Below are 22,896 nucleotides of genomic sequence, written 5' to 3' on the forward strand. Positions count from 1 at the left end.
CGCTCACGTTATAAATAGCCTCGCGCGTGTGACCCGGAGCCCGCCGGGGAGGGGTGGCGCCTCCGCCCTGCTGACCCCGATACCGCAGTCCCGCGCGGGTGTGGCGAAGGTCGCGGGATGTGACGACGGTGACCGGGGAAGACAGAGCGGGAGAGACTCGGTTCCTTCTCAGAGCCCCCTCCGCCCCTCTTTGAGCCCTTTCCTTCCTCCAAGCCCCTCCCCCTGAGACCACCCTCCCCTCCCTGACCCTCCCCCTTCTGGGTTCCCTCCCCCACCATGCGCTCCCTTCCCCCCTGAGAACCCCCTCCCCACTCTGGACGCCCTCCCCCTTCCCTTTCCCATCGGAGACCCCTCTCCCCCTGAGTCTTCCCCTTCTTCCTCTGAGCCCCCCATGATGAAAAATGGCCGCGCTTTGCCCGTTCTGAAGGGGGCTGAGGGCCTGAGCTGGCCTCAGCTGTCAGAGGGTAGAGCCCTCCAGCAAGCCCCCCACTGCCTGAGGTCCCCCCAACTGAGCTCATCCCCACCCCCAGCCCAGAGGAACTGCAGGTGAAGAGTTGAGCTCAGGGAGGAGGAAGGGGGATAGACGAGGTGGGGGTGGGGAGGACCAGAGAGAGACAGGCAGAAAGAAAATGACAGGGGTGGAGAGAAATGGAACAGAGAGGAGAGAAACAGAGAGAGACACAGCAGGGACAGGGAGAGACCTGAAAGAAGAGGATGGAGAGAGAGAGAAGAGAGAAACAGACCAAGGGACTACAGGGCTCCTCGCTAAGCCTAGATCCATGGTCTGGAAAATAGGGCACACTCAAGGCTAGACCCCAGTCAGCCCCTCAGATCCCCCTGAGCCTGGCACTGACCACGCACCTGAAACTCCCCCCACCTCTGCCTCTCCTCTCCCAGCATCTCCCCTGCCTGCCCTCCCTAGTCTAGGCAATCTCTGTGTCTGTCTCTTTCTGTCTCTCTGTGTCTGTTTCTCTCTGACTCTCATGCCTTGGGCTCTTCATCCCCACCCCTTCCTCCTCTCTCCTCCCTTTCTCTCCCTGTGTTGGTCCCTCTGTGTGTGTGCCTTTCTCAGCCTCTGTCCCTTTCACAATTCTCTCTCCCGCCCTGCCCCTGCCCAACCTTCACACAGACTCCCCAGGTTTGCAAGCTGCGACTGTCCTAGGAGGGAAGCCTGGTGCTCTTGCTGGGCACAGTCCTGAGTGTCCCTGAGTTTCACTCCACGCCAGGGGTGAGGTGCTGGGTGGGTAAGCTCCCTGTGGGTGGGTGGGGCTGAGGGTGTGAGAGGGGGCCAGTGGGATGGGGGCTGAGCATGCATTCAAGAGAGGGGCCTTTACACATACAGTCCCTGCCTCGAGTGGGAAGGTGAGGATGTGGTGGCTGATTTGTACTGTGGGGGAAAGAGAGGAAGACAGAGACAGAAAATACAGGGGGAGACAGAGAGAGAGAGGAAAAGAGAGAAAGGGCCAGATCTAGAAAAACAGAGAGAGACAGACATGGAATGAGACAGATGGAGGCCCCAGAGAGAGCGGTTCACTTGCCCAGGGTCACACAGCACTGGAATGTGAACCTAGCTCTGCCTGACTCCATGCTGAGCCAGTTCTCACCTCCTCCATGCCCAGCTAAGGGCTCTGTGCACACTCTTCCTCCCAAACCCAAACCAAGTGTGGTGGGCGTGATGCCACTTCATTTGCAGTTGATATCTGAGGCCGGGCTGGCCGGTTAGCTCAGTGACAGTGCAGTGCTCTGATGCCAAGGTCAAGAGTTCAGATCCCCATACCGGCCGACCACCAAAAACAAAACAAAGCAAAAAACAAAAAAAAGTCTGGGTGTTTTTGGTGGAGAGGTTGGCTTTGCTATAGGAAGATGCTCATTCTCTGTCCTGTGGAGTCCCTGTGTGTCTGCAACAGGAACAAACAGTATTTACTGATGTGTGTTTAGGGCCACCCCACTTCCCCTACCCTCGATGGGAGTTTTCTCCTCGCTCATTCCATTCAGGAGCCTTTGTGGGACAGAAATTTGAATGATAGGCATGGAGATACAAACCCAAGATGGGAGGCTCAGCATTTGCTCATAGAAACACAGTTCTGTTTCTAGGAATTTATCCTTCGACTCGCTTATATACAGTCTTCGAGATGTTCTGAAAAACACAAAGGTTCAGAATGGTGGGTGTAGAATGCTACCATTTGTGTAGGAAGTCAAGTAATGCATGTGATTGGCGATGCACAGACTGTCCTTTGTCACAAGGAACTGGTAACACTGATTGCATCTGGAAGGGGAGTAAGGGCTCAGTGGAAAGAACCTTCTCGTTGTGCCATCTCTTGGTTGCTTTGGATTTTGTAAAATGTTTGTGTGTTGCCTCCACTAACAAAGAAATTAATTTGAAGATGAGAAGGGGAAGAAGGAAAGGAGGGAGGTAGTCTCAGTATGGGGGCAGGTTCGGGGTGGGGGTGGAGAGTGTATTGTGGAGAAAGATGTGGGGGCAGCTGCAGGGTGCCAGAGATGTTGGCAAGGAAAGTTGAGTGTCCTGCAAGAAAAGCCAGTACAGAGTGGAATAGTTTTGAGGCACTTGAGGCTGCAGGATTGTGTGAAGCTGGAGACTGGACCTCTTGGGGCCCTGACATCTATCCAGGTCACCCTGCCTGCACGCAAGTCAGGCTGGACAATCTCTAACAGCCTTCCAGCCAGGACCAGGACATTTCCATGTGTACTACTGGAGCCAGCTCTGGCTTCTTCTGTCTCACCTCACCCAGCCCCCTTTGAGTCTTAGACCCCAAACCCTGGGAGCATTTGGTAGGATAGATGGAGCTGGACAGTCGAGGGAAAGGTCTTGCTGGCCTGAAAGGTGGGACAGGATCTGGATATATTGTCTTTTTCCTCACCTCCCCTTTCTTCCTCCCCACTCCCCTCCGCCCTCTGGGCAATCCTGGAAGACTTCCTGGGGGAGGCCTCAATTGCCACCTGCTCAGCTCTTTTTTTTGAATCCTGTTTAATTGTGGGGTAAAGGCACAGCTGCAGGGGGAGTTTGATGGGGACAGTGGGGTGGGGGAGGAGAGGGAGTAACTGCTCCCAGGGTCCAAATTTCTTTCTACCCCTCGGTGGGCCTGCAGTCATCTGTCTGATGGCTTTTCTCTCTCCCTCTCACCCCTGCCCCCTTTTTCTCCTTATCTCTCCTCCTCTCCTTGTCTCTTTGTCTCCGTCTCTGACTTTGCCTCTATCTTTATTCATTTATTTTCCTGTTTGGTCTCTTTATCTGTCTCTTGCTCTCTCTTTGCCTGTCTCTTCTCTCTATCTCTTTATCTCTGCATCTCTCCTCGCTATCTCTCTCATTATGTCTCTATCTTGGTGCATCTCTCTGTGTCTCTGTCTCTCTCCTCCCCCTCTCTCTCCCTGCCTCCCTTCCCTATCTCTGTCTCTCTCCGCAGTCAAAAAAGCCAAGTTTGATGGTGCCCAAGGTAAGTGGCCTCTCTTCCTGCACTGTCCTGTGTTGTCTGTCTGTCTGTCTCTTGGAGTGACTGGGGTGGGGGGCCTGAGCCCGAACTCAGACTTGGGCTTTATGTCTGCAGAGCATCAGGTTGGGATGGGGGGCTGTCAGAGGGCAGACCTCCACCTGGGATCCCAGCAGTTTTCATGGGCTTCCCCAGGTCTCCCTAGAGACCCATGAGACCCATGGGGGTGGGGCTCACCCTGAGCTAATGGCCTCTCCCAGAATCTTAAGGGGCAATGTGGAGACTCTTAGATGGGGCTGCAGGTGGGAAAAGTGAGGTCCAGAGAGGCAAAAACAGTTTCTTTCTTTTTTTTTTTTTTTTTAAAAGATGACCGGTAAGGGGATCTCAACCCTTGGCTTGGTGTTGTCAGCACCACGCTCAGCCAGTGAGCAAACCGGCCATCCCTATATAGGATCCGAACCCGTGGCCTTGGTGTTATCAGCACCACACTCTACCGAGTGAGCCACAGGCAGGCCTCAAAGAGAGTTTCTTAAAGTCAACTTTATTTCTTTTTCTGCGGCCTCAGTCTTTCCACCTGAAAACCAAGTCTATTGGACGTAGTCATTTCTAAGCAACCGATGAGGCATCCCAAATTTCCACATGTCCCAGCACAGAGACCCCTCCATTGTGCTCTGAGGGTGGGTGGGTTGGGAAACGGGCAGGACTGGCCTGGGAGTAGGAGTCACAGAAGTGTATGGAGACCGTTGGGGGATCAGAGTGGGGTCATTTAGGGCTTGGGAAGGGGCATCAGGGAGTCCCTGAGCTGCAGCACTGACCCCTGCTTTCATCGCCACAGAGAAATTCAACACGTACGTGACCCTGAAGGTGCAGAATGTAAAGAGCACGACCATCGCCGTGCGGGGCAGCCAGCCCAGCTGGGAGCAGGATTTCATGTTGTGAGTCAGCTGCGTCCCGTCAGGCACGGCCTCACCCCATTGCTTAGCCCGGCACCTCCGTGGTCCCTTGGGCCAGAGGTGGACACGCGGAAGTCATCTGGGACACCCTTCCTTCCTCTGCATCTGGCCATCATCTTTGCCACCAAAGCCCATCCCGAATCCAATCACTTCCTTATATCTCTGCTGCCACCAGCCAAGTCCCCTCTTCCCGCCAGCCTCCACCCTGGCCTCCCACTGCTGTCCGCCTCCCACAATCTGTTCTCCTCCAGGCAGTCAGGGGGATATTTTTAAAACTGCAAATCACATCCTGTCACTCCCATGTTCCAAACCTGTCCATGGCTCATCGACCTCAGAATAAAACCCACATTTCTCACCATGGTTCCCCACCACATCTCTCTCCATCTTCTCCCTGCTCACCTGCCCCGCCACACCCACCTCTGCCCCAGGGCCTTTGCACTCGCTCTCCACCTCTCCCCCCACTAGCTGGCTCCTTGTCCTTCAGGTCTCAGCTTGTGTCACCTCCTCAGTGAAGCTCTCTCTGACTCTTATCCCCAAGCTGTAATTTCAGAACATCATGTCCTTCCCAGGCCTCACCACCAATTGTTATTTTAGTCATTTCTATGATTTTTTCCACATTTCTGGCTGCTACTGCCTGATTTTGAGCTCTAGGATGGTGGGGTTGGGTCAGTTTCTGTCCCCATTGTGACCACCCCCCCGCATGCCACAGGGCCCGGCACACAGTAGGTGCTCAACAAATATTTGTTGGATAACTGAATGAATCAATGACCTGGACCTGCTCATGAATCTGGAGATACCCAGGGTCTCATGCCCCCACCTACAAAACAACCTCTTGTCCCCTCTACTCTGATGATGGTCAGCAAAATGTGCCTGTGCTGTGCCCTGTTCTAAGTCTCTCTATGCTTTGATTCAGTCAACTTTGCCCACAACCCTGGGAGGAAGGTGTTATTGTAATCCCCATTTTACAGATGAGGAAACAGAGGACCAGTGAGGCAAAACCACCTACTCAGTGTCACACATCATGTACATGTCACAGTGGGGATTTAGACCCAGGCAGCCATCAATCCCCATGCTATGTGCTGAGCAGAGCCTGGCTGAGGACTGTCAGGGTGGACGTGAGAGGCCCCAGCATTGAGGATCCTGGAGCAGAGGAACACTTAGGGAAGGAAGGGGGAGGCTACAAATTCTAGGAAAGATGTGAAGAGGGAGAGACAGCATGGTCCCCAACTTGCCAAAAGCCAGTCATTGAATGACCAGGTCACAGTCGACAGATAGATTCAAGGACATTCCTTAAGATAAATCTTTAGTAAATCAGTAAATTCAGTGAATTGGTCATTCACCGAGATTTCCATCCCATCCTCTCCAATTGGCATGTTCCAGGATGTGGCCTGCAGGGAAAGCATTTAGAGTTGGGATCGTGTATATGCTCAGGGGTGTCCCCACCTGATTGGATAAGAATGACACTGGGAAGGCTGAAAGTGCCCTGAATGCCCTTATCCTGGGGGAAAAGGTAACCATGGAGCCTCTTCCTCCCTTACCCAGAGTTGTCAGGGTCTGAGAGCTCAAGGGCCCAGCAAGATGAAGGTGCAGGAGATGCGTAACATCTGTCCCCACTCCTTCCCTCCCAGCTTGGAATCCTGGTTCTTCTGTGATATTCTGAGCTAGTAAATTCCGCCTCTGGCCTCATTTTTCCCTTTGTAAAATGAGAACCACTGTGTTATCCCAGCTTGCACTTGCACAGGTCTGGACTTGAATTGCAGTATGTTGTGTGTCCTCAGGCAAATGAACTAACTTCTCTGGGTCTCCCTTCCCTCATTCCTGCTCTCTCGATACCCCTCTCCTTTTTCCACAGCGAGATTAACCGCCTGGATTTGGGGCTGACTGTGGAGGTGTGGAACAAGGGTCTCATCTGGGACACAATGGTGGGCACTGTGTGGATCCCGCTGCGGACCATCCGCCAGTCCAATGAGGTGAGTGGGCTGAGAGTGGACAAGGAGGAGTACCTGGGAGAATCCCAGATGCCACTGGCCTAAATAAGGTTGATATTTATCTGTCATTCCTTGGTGATGTCTGTATAGACATCTGGGGTTGCCATGACAGTTTTAAAGTCACTGGGGCCTAAGTCCCTTCCATCTTGTTGCTCTGTCTTTCTCCCCATGTGGTTTCAAACTCATGGCCCAAAATGGCTGCTTGGGACTCACCATTGCATCTGTATTCCAGCCAGGGTAGGGAAAGGTGGCAAGGGAGGCACTCACCCTCTCAGTTAAGGGCACAACCTGGAAGTGGCTCATGGCACTCTGCTGACATCCCCTTGGCCAGAACTTAGTCATGTAGCCCCACCTAGCTGGAATATATTACTATGGAAGAAGGAGAGGAGGGATAATGTGGGCAACTAGCATTTTGTGCCCTGGGTGGACAGCAGGGGGAAGGTTACACCAGCCCAGAGGAAGGTGCTAGACAAGAACCCCAGTCCCTCAGTGCTGGCACCATAGCCAGGGGCGGCGGTCATTCTATTAATATTTCCTCTGTTCCCACAGCCCAATCCCAGCCTTGCCTACCTGGCTTCCTGACCTTGGCCCTCTACTTGGCCCCTCTGTGTTGATCCCAGCAGGATCTTACTACCCTGAGGCTCTGTTCTGCCCTCCTCCCCCCACCCCCCGTATCCATCTCCTTTGGGAGGCCTTCAAGATGGTATCTGCACACTTGGTCAGCCTTGTCTCTGTCCACACCACAACCTCCCCTCCTCAGAGATGTTAGCCTCTGAACCTTTGCACATGCTGTTCCCTAGGCTTCAAGTGTCCTCCCTCCCATCACCCTCTAAGCCCAGCTCCAGGAAGCCCTTTCTAACTCCCCCCTTGAAGCTCTCTGAGCCCCCCTCCCTCCCTCTGTCTTAGACTTGGTCTCATGGGACTCAGGGTGCCTGTATCCAGCTCTTCCTCCTGGGACTGTGAGCTTCTTAGGGGCCTGCCTGGTGGCTGAGGCCTCTTGGGGATCTTGGCATCACCTGGTATGAACTAGGCATAGAGGAAGCCCCAGGGAGCATTTGTTTTTGAAAAAAAGAAAAAAATGAATGAATGAATGAATATATAGAGAGAACATGGGTGCAATAGTCCAGGCAAGTGAGTCCAAAAAGAAGGCTTGAGGGGGACCCAAAATTTCCTCAATAGCCACCAAAGTGTGAGGCAGGCCTGGTCACGTGGGACAGCAGAAAGCAGATTCTAAAGACCATTCACATTTGAGAGATGAAGAGACTGCAGTTCAGAGTGGACCCCACTTGCTCAAAGGCTCACATCCTTGAACCAGGGGAGATTGGCTTACTCTCTTGGAGGGTTTCCTCCCAGGATAGTGAGAGGATCAGGGCTCTCATCTGAAATCAGTTCCATAACCCTACATCAGGGGTGAGGAGTGGCCATATGAGGCTGGGACCACCCCTGACTAACCCCACAAGGCCCTCTCTTTGGGACCTTGGCTCTGGGTTCCCCAAACTCACCGTGTGGCCCTGGACTTAGACCTTCCCTTCATGAGTCTCGGTTTCCTCATCTGTAAAGTGGGGACATGACCCTTACTCTCAGAGTAGGGGTGAGATGGGGTGAGGGGGGTGTCTCATGTGACAGTAGGGAACCTACCAGTCAGCATGTAGCAGATACCTGATCCACCCCACCCTACCTGGAACCCTGACCTCTGTCACTTACCTCCCCCAACCCCCAGGAGGGCCCTGGAGAGTGGTTGACACTGGACTCCCAGGTCATCATGGCAGACAGTGAGATCTGTGGCACCAAGGACCCCACCTTCCACCGCATCCTCCTTGACACTCGCTTCGAGCTGCCCTTAGGTGAGTGCTGGGTGTGCGGAACCCTCAACCAGCCCCAACCACACTCTGGACTCACCGAGCTAGTCCAAAAGAGTGACTGGGCCTGGACAGGTCCAGCCAGCCCTTCTTTCTGAGGATGAGGTTCTGCCTTCCCAGAGGAGAGTTTCCTGGGCTGCAGTGAGTCAGCAGAGAAGGGAGCCTGCTGTGTGCAGGGCACAGCCCACCCCTGTGGGTCACCAAAGAGCAGCAAATGCTTCTCAACCCACAGAGCAAAGGGCTGAGCTGGCCTGGCTGGTCCTTGGTGAGGCCTTAGGTTGCAGGGGTGAGTTGGGGAGAGGAAGAGAGACAGAGAGAAGAAGCAAAGAGAGATAGAGAAGCAGAGACAGAGACACACAGAGAGACATAAAGTCAGAGGCAGAGAGAAACAGAGAGAGAGAGAGAGAGACATGTAGAGACAGAGGCAGAGATGCAGAGAGTCTTCTCTTCCTTTCCTGGAAGCACCTAATTTCTCTCCACATCATCTTTCTAAGAACCCGTGTCTTCCCTACCCTCCTAATGCCAGGACCTACCTCCTCTCCCATCCTCTGTCCATTCCCATGGCAGCTCAGGGGAGGAGGGGTCAGGTGTGCCACCCTTCAACTCCCCCTCCTCACCCAAGGCCTGCCTACCTCACCCCCCTTTGGCTTGGCCAAAGACTCCAGGCCAGAGCTCAGTAGACCTGCTGGATGGAGGCTGAGGGGTGGGAGGGGCTTCCAGGCTCAGAGCTGGGGCTCTGCTTCCAGACATTCCTGAGGAGGAAGCCCGCTACTGGGCCAAGAAGCTGGAGCAGCTGAATGCCATGCGGGACCAGGATGAGGTGAGCCCTGGAGTGGGGGCTGTTTGCTTCCTCATGTCTGTCTCTCTTTGTCTCCCTCTGTCTTTCACTCGCTGTCTCTGTTTCTCTCTAGCTTGTCTTTTCCTATGTCTTTGTCTTTAATTCTTTGTAACCCAACTAAATCGGTGACCCATGTGGTCCAGTCTTGAAGCAATTATGGAGCCCAGGAACACGCAGTCTACCAATGATGTACCAATTTCAATCCATTCAAGTTATGCATTTGCCAAATATCCTCAGAGAGGTCCTGGAAGTGGTCCCTACAGCCCTCTCTGCCCCACGCCCCTCAGCTTCTACAGTGACACTTTCAAATGTTCCTAAAAGTCTCCCTTTCCCACCAGCCCAGCCTCTGTGCCTCTCTTCTTGCATGCCACCCCCCTTCTTGGCTTTGTATCATTACAGTGCAAAGACCCAATGTGGTCCCAGAGGACAGTCTCCAAAAGGCTGAGGACAGGGAAGGAACAGCAGACAAGACCAGAACACTTTTAAGTGGGAGGCATGGGACAAAGGGGCCATAATCACAGGTTAATTTTCATCCAACCTCATCTTTTTCTTCTTTCTGCAGAGACCTGCCTCTCTCTCTCTCTCTCTCCCCCCCCCTCTGTTTTTTCCCCCACCGTGTCTCTTTTTCCTATCTCTGTTTCTCACTGTGTCTTGGTCTCTGTGCATGTGTTTCCCTCTTTCTCTATAAATACCTGTATCCTTCTCTTCTAGAGGGAGAGGATTGGGGACGCAAAGGGAGAGTCAGGATGGGACAGAACAGAGGGCTATCCTGGTCCCCTCACTTCTGCCCCCCTGAGATGAGCCCTCTCTCCTTTCCTCCCCCTCAGTATTCATTCCAAGATGAGCAAGACAAACCTCTTCCTGTCCCCAGCAACCAGTGTTGTAAGTACCTTTCATTACTTCCCTGGGCATCAGCTAAAACCCTCATTCCTCCTCCACCCCATGACTGTCATGTTTAATGGGTCACCCCATTCTAGAGAGACAAGTCCTAAGGGTGCCCAGTGTCTGCTTGCAGTGTAGTGGAAAGAAGCAAAGATTAGGGACTTGGGTTAGAGTCCCACCTTGCTACATGACCACAGACATGCCAGTGTCCCTCTCCAATGCTTAGGGTCCTTCTCTTTGAAATGGGGCATCTGACAGATCCCTCACTCTGAGGGCTGTTGGAAGGACCCAGAACATCTAGAAACATGAAAAGCACTTTGTAGACTTTTCAGTTTCATTCATCAGATCCTGGATGAGGGCCTATAACTCATTCAACAAACTAGTCATGGGGCCAACACAGACCAAGCAGCTCAGTCAAATGGTGCAGACAGACACCGATGGATGATCAGTCCAACACACGTACAACGGGCACCTACAGTACAGTGGATGAAAGCTGTTTCATTCACCCATTTGTTAAATGAAGAAACTGAGGCCCAAGAGGAGAAGTGACTTGTCCAAGTCACACCCCCAGCAAGTGGCTGAGTCAGGATTTGAACCCAGGTCTGAGGGACTCCAAGTCTGCTTCTCTTTCCACTGCACTGTGCCTGTTAATTATGAGAATGATCACATTCCTCTGCCTCCATCAAGGCTGGAGTTGTCAGGGTTGTTTATCTTCCTTAGCCCTGTGGACATTCAGATGCACCCAGACCAGGTCTCTGTGAGCCAAAGAAATATCTCCCTCCTTAAAGTGCCCTCTGAGTCCTCTGGAGTGGGGAGGAAGGGGCAGGTCACACAGCCCTGGGGAAGAGCCCCCACCCACCGACACCTGCCCCCTTCACTCTTCCACCTCTTTCTCCTTTTCCATCTGCTTCCTCTCCTCTTTCCCTCCCCTCTCAGTCTCCCCCATATCTGTGTCTGCCCCCGTGTGCCCAGAGGATGGTGGTGGGGCCTGGAGGAGGGGAGGGGCTGGGGGACTGCAGTTGGGGGACCCCATTCCCTCACTAACTTGTGGTGTAATATTGAGAAAGTCCCTTGACTTCCCTGACCAGGGAGGGGTTATCACACTCTGGAAGGAATTACAACCCCCCTCCCCGGTGAGTGGGGTCTTCAGAGCCAGGCAGAAGCAGAGCGGCAAAGAGCACCTGGGCAGGTGAACTAAAATGAGGTGCAGGTTGGAGTCGGGAAATGGAGACCACCGCCCAGCATTTACCTCGGAGCCCTCCCTGGGAGTGTTTTGTCCCGCGCCCATTTCACAGAGGAGGCAGCCTGGGGTCAGAGGAACCAGGATTCTGGTCCAAGGTGGTTTTCTGAGATGCCAGGCGCTAGGGGCTGTGTGACTTTGTGCTGCTCACTTTACCTCTCTGAGCCTTGTGTCTTCACCTGCAAGATAAGCAGAATGATAAAACATACCCAACAGGGGTGTCTGGAAGCTCAGCCTTTCTGGTTTAGTGCGTCTTTCCTTATCCATGAGCTGAAGGGAGGGAAGAGGTGGGAAGCCCTGACCCCAGGCAAGTCAGAAAACGCTGGGCCCAAACGCCCCATGTCACTTCCTGGCTGAATCTGTGACCTTGTTGGGAAACTGGGATATCCCGCCTTCCTCCCACGGTGGTCAGCAATGAAAGTGATACTCCCCAGGGAAGACCCTCAGGCCAGGAGGGGCTGGGGTCCTGGGGTGGGGGAGGAGATGGGGAGAGTGCGGAGAATGGGAAGCCCCCTCCCCACGCCCACCCGCTCCTCTGTCTGCTCCTTTTATTCTCTCTGCCCCTTCTCTTTGTAGGCAACTGGAATTATTTTGGCTGGGGTGAGCCACAGAGTAAGTACTCCGCTCGATGTTCTGGAAGGCCCACGGGGAGGTGGGTGCCTTGGCAACCCCAAGGCCCCCGCCCCACCGCACAGGGAAGCGGGGAGCCCATGCCTGGCACACTGGGGCCAGAGGGCTGGCAAGACCCCACCCAAGCCCTCCTGTCCCTGTCTCTTAATGCCTGTCTTGGGGGTCCTGCTCTGTCTGGTGGGGAGTGGGCACCACCACTGGGGAGGGGGTATTCAGCCAGGAGGGGGTGGGTATTTAGATCAGAGACCTGCCTGCCTCCAGCTGGGCACTGAGACCCTCCTTCCCCCCACTCCCCATGTATAACCTCATCTCCTCTCCTGTGACCCCCCCTTTTTGTCTCCCCATCTTCCTCCTCCACCTGGAAATGGGCCCAATGTCACTCAGGGTGGGGGGGGGAGGGGGTCTCTGACAGAGCAGCCCGGCAGGGACCCTTGGGGAGTTATCACTCCAGGGACCTCAGCTCCCAAAGCCCCCCCCCACACCTTCCTCCATTCCACCCCCCCAAGGAAGAAGCAAGCCACCCCCCAGATTGCATTTCCTTTTTTCTCCCTGTGGAATCACAGCTTTCCCTGCAAATGTGGCCCTTGCTAGAGAAACCCAGTCCTCTAGTCTGAGCATGGACCCACCGCCTCCTCCCTCCACCAGCTGGGGCCTCCATCTCTGCCCCGTACCCTGTGGACAAGCCCAACCCAGAACCAGGAAAACTGTTTACAAACACTTTGGCCCACAACAATTTATCAAAAGCAAGTTGGTCAGAAATCAATTTAGCCTAAATAGGCACTTGGCAGACAGGGAAACTCAGTAACAACTCATTTGCCACAAACAATACGGTCAAAAGTGCAGATATTTTTGGTTAAAAATGATGAGACTGAAGCTCATAATTGGGTCAAAAAGCAAGGACAGTTGAGCCCAGAGAAGACCATTTTGTCAAAACAAAAGTGGCCGAAAATTACTTGGCTGGAAGCAGGCAATTTGGTTAAAACTATTCGGTAACATGCAGAGTCTGGGCGAAAGCATGAGGAATCCTGTTGAAGACAATTTGCCCTTCGAAAATAGACAATCTGTTTTAAAAAACAATCATTTGGTGAACACACACAGCGTCATGCGATTTGATTGGAAACATCGCAGCCCGGTCAAGGACAATTTTGTGGAAAAAACGCTGATTTGTCAAAAGACTAAAAAAAACCCAGATAATTGGGTGGAAAATGGTCAGAGGGGCACTTTGGTGACATCAACAAGTTGTCCAGAGTTCCGTGGAGGATTGTCCAGCTTTCAGATCCCACCTCTTATAGTGTCCTAGTTTCACTCTGCTGCTAACCAGCAAATCGTGGGAATTTGAGGTTAAACTCGCCGGCACCTTTGCCTGTAGTGTCAGAGTTGACGGCATCCACGGCGTCAGGGTGGTCCTGTATCTCAGGGTCACAGTGGCCCAAGTCAAATGAGAAACAGGGAAGCCAGAGTGACTTTGATAAGGCCAACTTTTCCAGCTGAAAATGAATTTAACATTTTCCTATAACTTGGGGAACAAGTCAAAATAGCTTTATGCGTCCAAGTTAAGAAAAAAATTTTTTTTAAATTTGGACCTATTTTCTAATATGTAATAACATACATGATTAACTGAAAAAGAATTAGAAAGTTTAAATAATAAAGAACAATACACAGATGTCTGGCAAATGAGCTACAGTACATAAAAGCTGTAAAAGGTACAAACCACTCCTCGGTGCATAGAATCGTTGGTAAATTACCCCCACAGCTGTAGGTCCCACTGGCCATGCAATCAGGGTGTTAATGTTTTCTGGCAGCCTTTTGTTTTCAATCCATCACTTTCTAAATAAATGGAGTCTCTCTCGTACCATAACAGTCTAACACCCTTTGATGCCACCCCTCATAGACAGTCACAGCCCCCTCCTTTAAATGCAGCGAAAGTCCAAAGGTCCCACTTCCTGGTCTGAGATTTTGGAGTCTGGAGTTTCCTTCCCTTTTTACCACCCCTGTCTGTACTTTTCAGCTTCCTGCATTGACTGTGTCTTGCATTACTTTTGATATAAAGATAACTTTATCCTTCTTTTAAATTATAAAAGTATCATGTGCGTTATTGAAATAATTTTTTTCAGAAGGTACAGAAAGGAATACCAAAAAAAATGTACAGTTATCCCACTACCCAGACTTGTTGCTTTTAGAATGAGAATTCTTTTTAGGATTTAGAAAATAAACTTTTCTTTTTACTAAGGAAACCAAACCAAGATATCCTTCATTACTTATTAAACGCTCGAAGCTTGGCAACTCCACCCCATTCCATTTTAGCGAGTGATTCTGGGTGTGTGGTGGTCTTGCCAACTTAAGATACTGATCCTTTTTGAGGGAGACAACATGTCACAGCTTCTTTGTTCTTGCACATGTAAGTTCAGGTTAGGGGTCCCCACCCTCGGATATCAGGAAATATCTGGGGGTTAAAGGGCATTTACTCTGCCTTGTCCTCCTGATCTCCTTCCAACTTCCCCCTGAGTGTTTGTGTCACTCCTATTATGGGAAACTGCCTGACGGAAAAATTTCATCTCATTTTCGGAGAGTTGGACTTTAGCAAAGTCCATCCTCACCTTTGAGCTGAACGATGCCCTCTAATTTGTCCCCGTCTTCCTCACATTGTAGTACCTTCCCTAGGCCCTGGACTCTAGGTCCATTTGGACCCACATGAGGTAAAGCAGGGTTTTCACCTCCCTTGTTCTAAGGCCTATACCTCTATTAATATGACTCACAATCCTTCACTGATAAAAATTCCTCTTCTCGGGTTAGCAGCAGTGAAGATTCCCTAAGTCTGGGAGACTGCATTGGCCCCCATTGTGTGCTGTCTTTCCCCTGCTCACCCTCTCCCCTCATGTCCTCTGTCTTCCAGATGATGACCCCGACAGTGCAGTGGATGATCGTGACAGCGACTACCGCAGTGAGACAAGCAACAGCATCCCACCGCCCTATTACACCACATCGCAGCCCAATGCCTCAGTTCATCAGTATTCCGTCCGTCCACCACCCCTGGGTTCCCGGGAGTCCTACAGTGATTCCATGCACAGTTATGAGGAGTTCTCTGAGCCACGAGCCCTCAGGTAGCTGCTGTGGAGTGTGTGTGGGTGGGGGTGGATGTCCTGCTCTGTCTCCTGGAGTGGAGAGAGGGGTGGGAGTCTAGAGGGAGCTGGAGGTGAAGGTAAGTGGATTCAGGAGAGGAGAATCCACCCTTTCTTGTGGGCAGTAGAGCCCTTCCTTTACCCAAAAGCTCGCAAAAAAATTCTATGAGCTTCATGAAAGGGGATCTGCTTTGGCTGAAGAAAGAGGGAAGTCTGGGCCCCTGAGATATTCCCCTGAGATATGGGGGCTCCTTAGCACTATCTTTAAAAGCCACTGGTCCTGTGTACTCTCTAACTGGGTAGGGGAGGGGATGGGTGGAGGAAGAGATGAGGATTAATTGGTGGGGGGGATGAGGCACAGTGATGTTGGAAAGACTCCCAGTGAGCAGCTGGCTGGTAATCCTGGGGTGGCCCTGCCCAGCCCTTGGTGCCATGTGACCCCATGTTCCCACCTGCAGACAGAGGCATAGTGACTTGGGAGCTACCCCAGATTAATCCAGCCACCATCACTACTCCCTTGAAATAAGGCTGTCCCTAGACGTGTCTGATAGGTGGCCCCCTGACCCATGTGGGTCACACCATTGCATGGTGCTGTGAGCCTGGGAGGCTGAAGCCCACAACTGTCACCCTTCCTCGCTGGCCTGATCACCCCAGCCCTGGTTTCTAAACAGAACAATGACAAACATGGTATTAAGCAGGTTAAATTTGTAAAGCCCTTAGGGTGGTGCCTGAAAGTGCCATGTTGCAACTGTTCAGTAAACAGATAGTACAAATAATGGTATTTGGAGCTATGTGCCCAGTGCTGGTCCAGCACCTTCCCCGCATTATCGCATTTCATTCTCTGGGTCAGGAATATTATTGGTCCTATTTGACAGATGGAGAATCAAGGCACAGAGAGGTTAGGTAACTTGTCTGAGGTTACACAGCTTGTAAGTCATCACAAGAACTAGCTTTTATGGTGGACTGAGAGCCAAGCAGTGGCCTGGTATGATTTCTGGTCATGAGTCTTCTTCCAAAGTATTTGCCCTTTTAAAAGTATGTTTCCTTGGGCCGGCCCGGTGGCGCACTGGGTAGTGCGCCGCTTGGGAAGCGCGGTGGCGCTCCCGCCCGAGGGTTCGGATCCCACATACGGACCGGCTCCCGCTCACTGGCTGAGCGAGGCACGGGAGCAATGCCGAGGTTTGCAATCCTGTTGCCGGTCCCTGGTCCAGTACGGGGGCAACACTGAGGGTTGCGATCCGTTGCCGGACACGGAAAAAGACAAAAAAAAAAAAAAAAAAAAAAAAAAAAAAAAAAGTATGTTTCCTTTATTACAAAATGAGCAGGAAGGAAATTTTCAGTACTCTCTACTCCCTTGGTGTTGAATCTATACTTTTGTTCATATGACACACACACAAAAATCTCTTTAAGATGTTAGTCTCAATTCACACACACACCAGGGCCTCCTATCATTGCAAGACCCTGATATGTGGGACTTGAAAGTAAGCCCTATATCTTATGTCCAGCAGCAAGATACTCACCTTAGGTGTAAAATGTAAGGGGTGCCAAAACATTCAGTCATCGAGATAAATAATATTTTAGTGCAATATTTTAAAAGATCCAAATGAATGAAAAAAAATTATGAAGAAAAAAAATCACCAAAATGTACTCTTATACGAGTGTTTATTGTAAATAAATTATATTTTAATAATTAAAATTTTTTTAAATCCACAATGAACAAAATATCAAAATTTTAAGTAAAAATAGGTTCTGACCCTGTACTTGCAGAACTCAGACTTACCCATCTCCCCCTAATCCCAGTCCTGCTATATCTAGTCTGTGAGAAGAAATAATAACAACAGTTAATTAAGCACTTACTATGTTCCAGGAATTCTAATGAGTCCCAGCAAATGCACTTACACAATCCTATAACATGGGTCTTCACTTCCTCATCTCCCCATGGCATTGTAGATGAGGAAACTGAGGAACACAGAGAACAGGATGATACTCTTGACCAGAGAGGTTAAGTGACTTTCCCAAGTTCACACAGCCAGCAAGTGGCTGAGCCAGAATTTGAATCCTATCAAGCAGGCTTCAGAGTTCACATCTACAGCCACTGCCCCAAAAAAGGCATCTGTCAATCCACAAAGTTAGTCTCCCAAGGTCCTATAGGTGGACAAAGGTGATGTTCTCCCTGCATCCTGCAGCAGGGACATTGGCCAAGGGGATTGCCCTGTTCTCTATGCTCCCAGCAGCATCTCCAGTAGTGGGTCCCTCAGAACCACCTGATGTTACTCCAGGTCCAAAACCTCAGGGGCAACACCTAGTTATTAAACAAAGCCGCTCAGGCTCCTGAACTTCAGACCTTCTCTGAGCCTTGATGAGAAGATTATAAAAACAAGTATTTGCATCATGGCTGAGATTTGCAAAAACCCTCCAGAATCATTTTATTTCTAGTGCAGTGAGAAAATAAATTATAAATGGTTCATCTTTTTATCATGGAGGTAAGCTGAGCTTTCAGAGTTGTGATGTTCAACACGGTAGCTGCCTGGGGCTTTTTTTAAATTTACATTTAAATTTATTAAAACTAAATAAATAAAATTCCAGTCCCTATGTCATTCTAGACACCTTTCGAGTGTGCAAGAGCCATGTATGGCTAGTGGCTCTTGTGTTGGAACAGTGCAGATAGAAAACTTATTCATCTTTGTAGAAAGTTCTACCGTTCAGCACTGTAGAGGGTTTAGGGTAAAACATAACTTGAAGAAAACCTTCCTTCATAAGCTTCCAATGTAGACTTTAGCATCAAGGCATTTTAAATTATTTTTGCAAGTTATTGAACAATTTTATTTGGAATTTTTCTATATTTTGTATATACCATACAAAACATGTATACTTTGTAGATGGAACATTTTAGAAAGAACTTTTTAAAAAATTGAGCATCTAGTCTAGCGTCTTTGTTTTTCAGGTCCAAAGAAATGAAGTGACATACTCAAGGTAAAACACTTGGTGGCAGAAGTGGGAGAAGAATCAAACTTAATTGGATTCACTCTAGTGTTCTTCTCATAGATCCTGTGTGCTTGAGCCATCTTGTGCTCTTAAGTGGAAAACAGAACTAGATCTCTTTTCATTTGTATTTGTGATTTCCTTATTCAAACTCTCTTCAGAGGCACTTCTGTCTTCCTGACAGCTTCCCCTACCATTTCTGCAACCAATACAATCTTTAAAGCATCATTCATTTTCACACTAACACTGGCTCAGACTTAAGCAATTGTTGGAACAAAGTTCCAATGCACTGGAAACAGATGAAAGGAAAGTAAGATGTTAAATATTAATAAAATACTAACTCTTTGAGAAGAAGGATGTCTTCTCTTGGAGAAGAAGACCAAGACAGTGGTAGACCATAGCATCATCTGTAGAAGGGCTGAGAAGTGTGTTTGTGTGGGAACGTTCTACTTAGAGAGGAAACCGATTCTCTGAGACTTTTCTTCCATGGGGGGCTGCACAGTGCTCCCCACCATTTCTGTGGATGTTTGCAAGGCTGGGAAGCACAGGGTGGTTGGTACTTATCTTGCAGATGGGGAAATTGAGGCTCACAGGGTAGAAGCACATTGCCTGAGTCTCAGAGTTAGGTGTACACCAAGCTGGTCTCCAATTGGGCTCCAACCAGTGTGATGGACACAGCGTTGGCTTCCTGTCTTGTATGTGTGGCCACTTACCATCCTTTTCTGACTCAGTTGTGTCTGTCTGTCCCTGGTGGAGTCTGTCTATTGTGAGAATTCCTGGAGGGGAAGGGGGGTGGGAAGGAGGGGGTCCCCCACCCAATCTCAGGCCACAGACAAGCCACACATGAGTGAAGGAAGTTTTCCAGAAGGGGAAAGGGATGCAGAGGAAAAACCACCTGAGTTCCCCTGAGAGTGACTCAAGCCACCCTCCCAGCCACATAGGCCATGCTGCCTGGTGCTGGTCGATGCTGGGCTCTGAGAGAAGCGGGGAGACGGGGCTGGATGCAGACATTCCCATCTTTCAGGTCAGGGTTTGGCTGGAGGGCATGACAGGGCTGGACATCCTAGTGGTGGAAGAGGGCAGGGAGGGCTTCCTGGATGAGGGTGCATGGGACCCCACCCTTGAAGGATAAATGAGGCATCTGAGGGGGGGAAGACAATTGCAGGCACAGGACATAGATTGGCTAAAGGCTGGAGTGGTGGACAGGGCCATATCATACAGAAGGCACTTGGGTGGCTAGCTCAAGGGCATGGGAGCCAGGGAAGGTCTCTGAGTGGGTTCAGTGCTGTATTGAGACCCCAAATTGGTCAAAGTCAGGATGGGGGGGTCTTGGTAGCCACCAAGTCCAAAGCCAGGCCTGGGGAAGTTTATGTTGTTCCTGAGGTTGCAGGTGGGCATGTCCAGGCCTGTTTCGGGGTCCCAGCTCTAGACTGCCCCCCTCATCTGGGAGCCCAGAATATGCTGGACCTTAGGAGTATTCACCAGAAGAAGGTACTCTGAGTCCTTTATAGCCAAGTGATATCTGTAGCTCTCCCACATCCTGTCTCCTGCAGTCTACAAGGACCAGCACTAAAAAGCAACTAACAGGGCTGGCCTGTGATTCATTTGGGAGAGTGTGGTGCTGATAACACCAGGGCCACAGGTTCAGATCCCTATATAGGGATGGCCGGTTAGCTCACTTGGGAGAGTGTGGTACTGACAACACCAAGTCAAGGGTTAAGATCCCCTTAGTGGTCATCTTTTTAAAAAAGGAACTAACTAAACACATAAACTAGCAAACAAGGGCTAGAGGGAGACACCCCCATTTTGGTTCCTACAGCATCTCGTTGGTGGCTAGTGATGGGAGTCCCAGGCACTGAGAGTGGAGGTGATATTTAGAACAGGGAATGATAACATTTGTTGAGTGACAGAATAGATGGTTAGAAAAGGGCCATACATCATCCTGCCTGCCCTTGGGCAGAGACAGATATTTCTTCCTGGTCATGTTGAGCACCATCCGGGGTGCACATAAGGAGCATTTAACGGTGGTCCTGACCTGGCCAGAGGGTGGGGACACTCACCCTAGGAAGTGGGTTCCAAAGGATGAGTAGGAGTTTGCCAGATAAAGCAGGCAAGGAAGGGTGTTCCTGGCAGACAGCACGGCAAGTGCAAAGGCCCAGAGGTGGACACAAGTTTAGGGTGTTGGACGAACAGTGAGGAGGCTGACGTGGCCAGAGTGGAGGGATTGAAGGGGGCAAGGAAGGAGACGGGGGGAGGTTGGAGGCTGTGGGCCACATGGGGCTGTGGGTCTAGCATGGGTTTTATATCAAGGCACTAGGGAGCCATGGTAGGATTTGGAGCAGGGGAGGAATATGATTGCATTTATGGTTCTCGGAAAGCCCTCCTGTGGCTTCCAAGGGAAGCAGGGACTGTTGGCGATGGGAGTGGATGCTGGGGCAGCATACAAGCAGAGACAGCTGAGGCTGGACCAGGGTGGAGCCAGGGCTCAGGGAAGAGGATGTGTTTCCCAACATTCCCAAGGTGGAGGTGAGGGGACCCACTGCAGGATCAGTGTGGATGGAGGCTGAGGCAAGCAGCAGAGGCAGGGAGGCCCCAGTCCCCAGTGAGTGGAGGAATCCAGCGATGGGAGGACTGCGGGAGACCCAGGTTGAGGTGGCCACGTTCAAGATTTGGGAGCACTACGTGTCCAAGGGGTCTGTGGTGAGGACGCTGATCCAGGGTCCCCAGTGCAGTGTATTGCCTGTCCCCAACCCCCACAAACACACATTTTAAATGCCACAAGAGCAGGGACTTTCATCTCTTTTGCTCATGGCTGTGTTTTCTGGCACCTAGAGCATAGCCTGGCACACAGCAGGTGCTCAATCAATGCTGAGTGAATGCCTTGGTGATGGCACCTGTGCGACTGGGGCTCAGGCGGGCAGTGGCTCGGTGCCCCAGCCCCTGGGCCCCGGCCTGTCCCCGCAGCCCCACAGGCAGCAGCCACTATGCCTCTTCTGGGGAACTGAGTCAGGGCAGCTCGCAGCTGAGCGAGGACTTCGACCCGGACGAGCAGAGCCTGCAGGGCTCTGAGATGGAGGACGAGCGGGACCGCGACTCTTATCACTCGTGCCACAGTTCTGTCAGCTACCACAAAGACTCGCCACGCTGGGACCAGGATGAGGAAGATCTGGACGAGGAGCTGGACGAGGAGCTGGATGAGGACCTGGAGGACTTCCTGGAGGAAGAGGAGCTGCCCGAGGATGAAGAGGAGTTGGAGGAGGAGGAGGAGGTGCCTGATGATCTGGGCAGCTATGCCCAGCATGAAGAGGCAGCCGTGGCTGAGCCCAAAGACTTCAAGCGTGTCAGCATCCCACCAGCTGCTCCTGGGAAGGAAGACAAGGCCCTGGTGGTGCCTGCTGAAGCCCCTGACATGGCCAAGGTGTCCTCCAGGCAGTCCACACCTGAAGAGGTGCCTGTAGCTGATCGGGTGTCTGAGCCTGAGCCCCCCAAGGCAGAGGAGAGGTAAGAGGAGGGGACTGAGGGGTCAGAGGGGCTGTCATAGGTCATGGGATTGGTGGGGCCATGATGGGGTCAGCATGGACCTGGGCAGCTGCCAGGGCTGGAGTTGTCACAGGGCCACGGGTTTATTAAAGGGATCGGAGGTGTCAGGGTGGATTGGGGAGGTCAAAGGGGGCTCAGTGGGGTTTTAGGGGTTGGGACCTTAGCGGCTGCTGGGGTTGGAGAGGTCACAGGAGCTTCGGAAGGATCCTGAGCAAATAGGATTGAAAAGGTCATGGGGGCTGGGAGTGCCAAAAAGGAAAACAGGGGAACACGAAGGTGTCAGAAAAGTGATGGATATATGTGGGAAGAGTGAATGGACACTGAGTCCGGTCAAAGGAGGCACAGGGGTGTTGTACTATCTCTGAGGCGCCAGAGGCCATGGAGGGCAGAGGGTGGAGGGAAGGTCAGGGGTCATGGAGAGCCAGCCCTGCAGCTCCACAACTTTCCCTGCCTCAGTTTCAGGCCACGAGAGGATGAGGAAGGTCAGGACTCAATGTCCAGAGCCAAGGCCAACTGGCTACGAGCCTTCAACAAGGTGCGGTTGCAGCTGCAGGAGGTGAGTGAGGGGTGGCCACACCCACACCAGAAGGCCACGCCCAACGTCCCGCCCACACCAGGTTGGCCACGCCAAACCCTCACCCCCCCACACCACCCAGCTTGGCCACATCCACTCCCCACACCCTGCCCATACCCCACCCTCTCTGGCCCTTCCCTGGCCCCACCCACACTTAGCCCGACCACACCTCAATACCTGAGCACACCTACATCCAGCCTGGCTGCACCCAAAGTCTTGCCTATTTCCCACTCTCACTGACACTTTCCCTGGCCACGCCCATGCCCATCCCACACCTTCCCCATGCTCCTTCCACACCCTGGCTGGCCATATCCGCACCCCACCTCTACCCAACTTGATCATGCCTATATCCTGCCCATAGCCCCATGCACTTTGGCCCTGCCCTCACCCAGCCCATGGACAGCCTGGTCATGTCCGTTTTTCCACCCCCACCCTGCCCTGCCTCTGCCTCCCCACAGCCAGGTTCTTCCGTGGCTCCACCCACCCCTGCACTGGCCCCTTGCCTGGCCCTCCTGTGATGTTGCAGATAGGGGATATGAGGTTGGGGAGGGCAGGTTGAACAGACACAGTACCATATTCTTGGCCAAACTCCTGCCTAATCAGACCCCTCCCTGGCCCACCTACACTTTGGCCCCACTAAGCCTCCAGCCTCCTTCATTTCAGCCTGGGCTTTCTGAAGGATTTCTGATGGAAGATTGGAGAGCAGGAGCCTGGGGCAAAATAAGGCTGAGGGCTCCAATCACTTCAGGGTTCGATTCATGGTTAGGGACAGAGATTAGGGTTAGAATTGGTGGTAGTGCTGGGGCCAAATTGAAAGTCACCATCAGGGTTGGGGAGAGGTCTGA

At 51.8% G+C, this 22,896-nt stretch overlaps 1 protein-coding gene across 1 annotated transcript in view; it reads left to right on the forward strand.

Moving 5' to 3' along the window:
• Positions 1-22,896, forward strand: part of UNC13A (unc-13 homolog A (C. elegans)) — a gene marked incomplete at its 3' end in the record, with an annotated part of 35,334 nt that overhangs the window by 6,897 nt on the left and 5,541 nt on the right. The window contains exons 2-10 of the mRNA XM_008576715.1: positions 3,423-3,452; positions 4,282-4,381; positions 6,252-6,369; positions 8,108-8,231; positions 8,993-9,066; positions 9,912-9,966; positions 14,730-14,937; positions 20,902-21,438; positions 21,934-22,033. Of these exons, the coding sequence (XP_008574937.1) occupies positions 3,423-3,452; positions 4,282-4,381; positions 6,252-6,369; positions 8,108-8,231; positions 8,993-9,066; positions 9,912-9,966; positions 14,730-14,937; positions 20,902-21,438; positions 21,934-22,033 (1,346 nt within the window). The remainder of the gene's footprint in view (positions 1-3,422; positions 3,453-4,281; positions 4,382-6,251; positions 6,370-8,107; positions 8,232-8,992; positions 9,067-9,911; positions 9,967-14,729; positions 14,938-20,901; positions 21,439-21,933; positions 22,034-22,896) is intronic.

Source organism: Galeopterus variegatus, unplaced genomic scaffold (genome assembly GCF_000696425.1).
Source record: "Galeopterus variegatus unplaced genomic scaffold, G_variegatus-3.0.2 Scaffold1390, whole genome shotgun sequence".
NCBI lineage: Eukaryota > Metazoa > Chordata > Mammalia > Dermoptera > Cynocephalidae > Galeopterus > Galeopterus variegatus.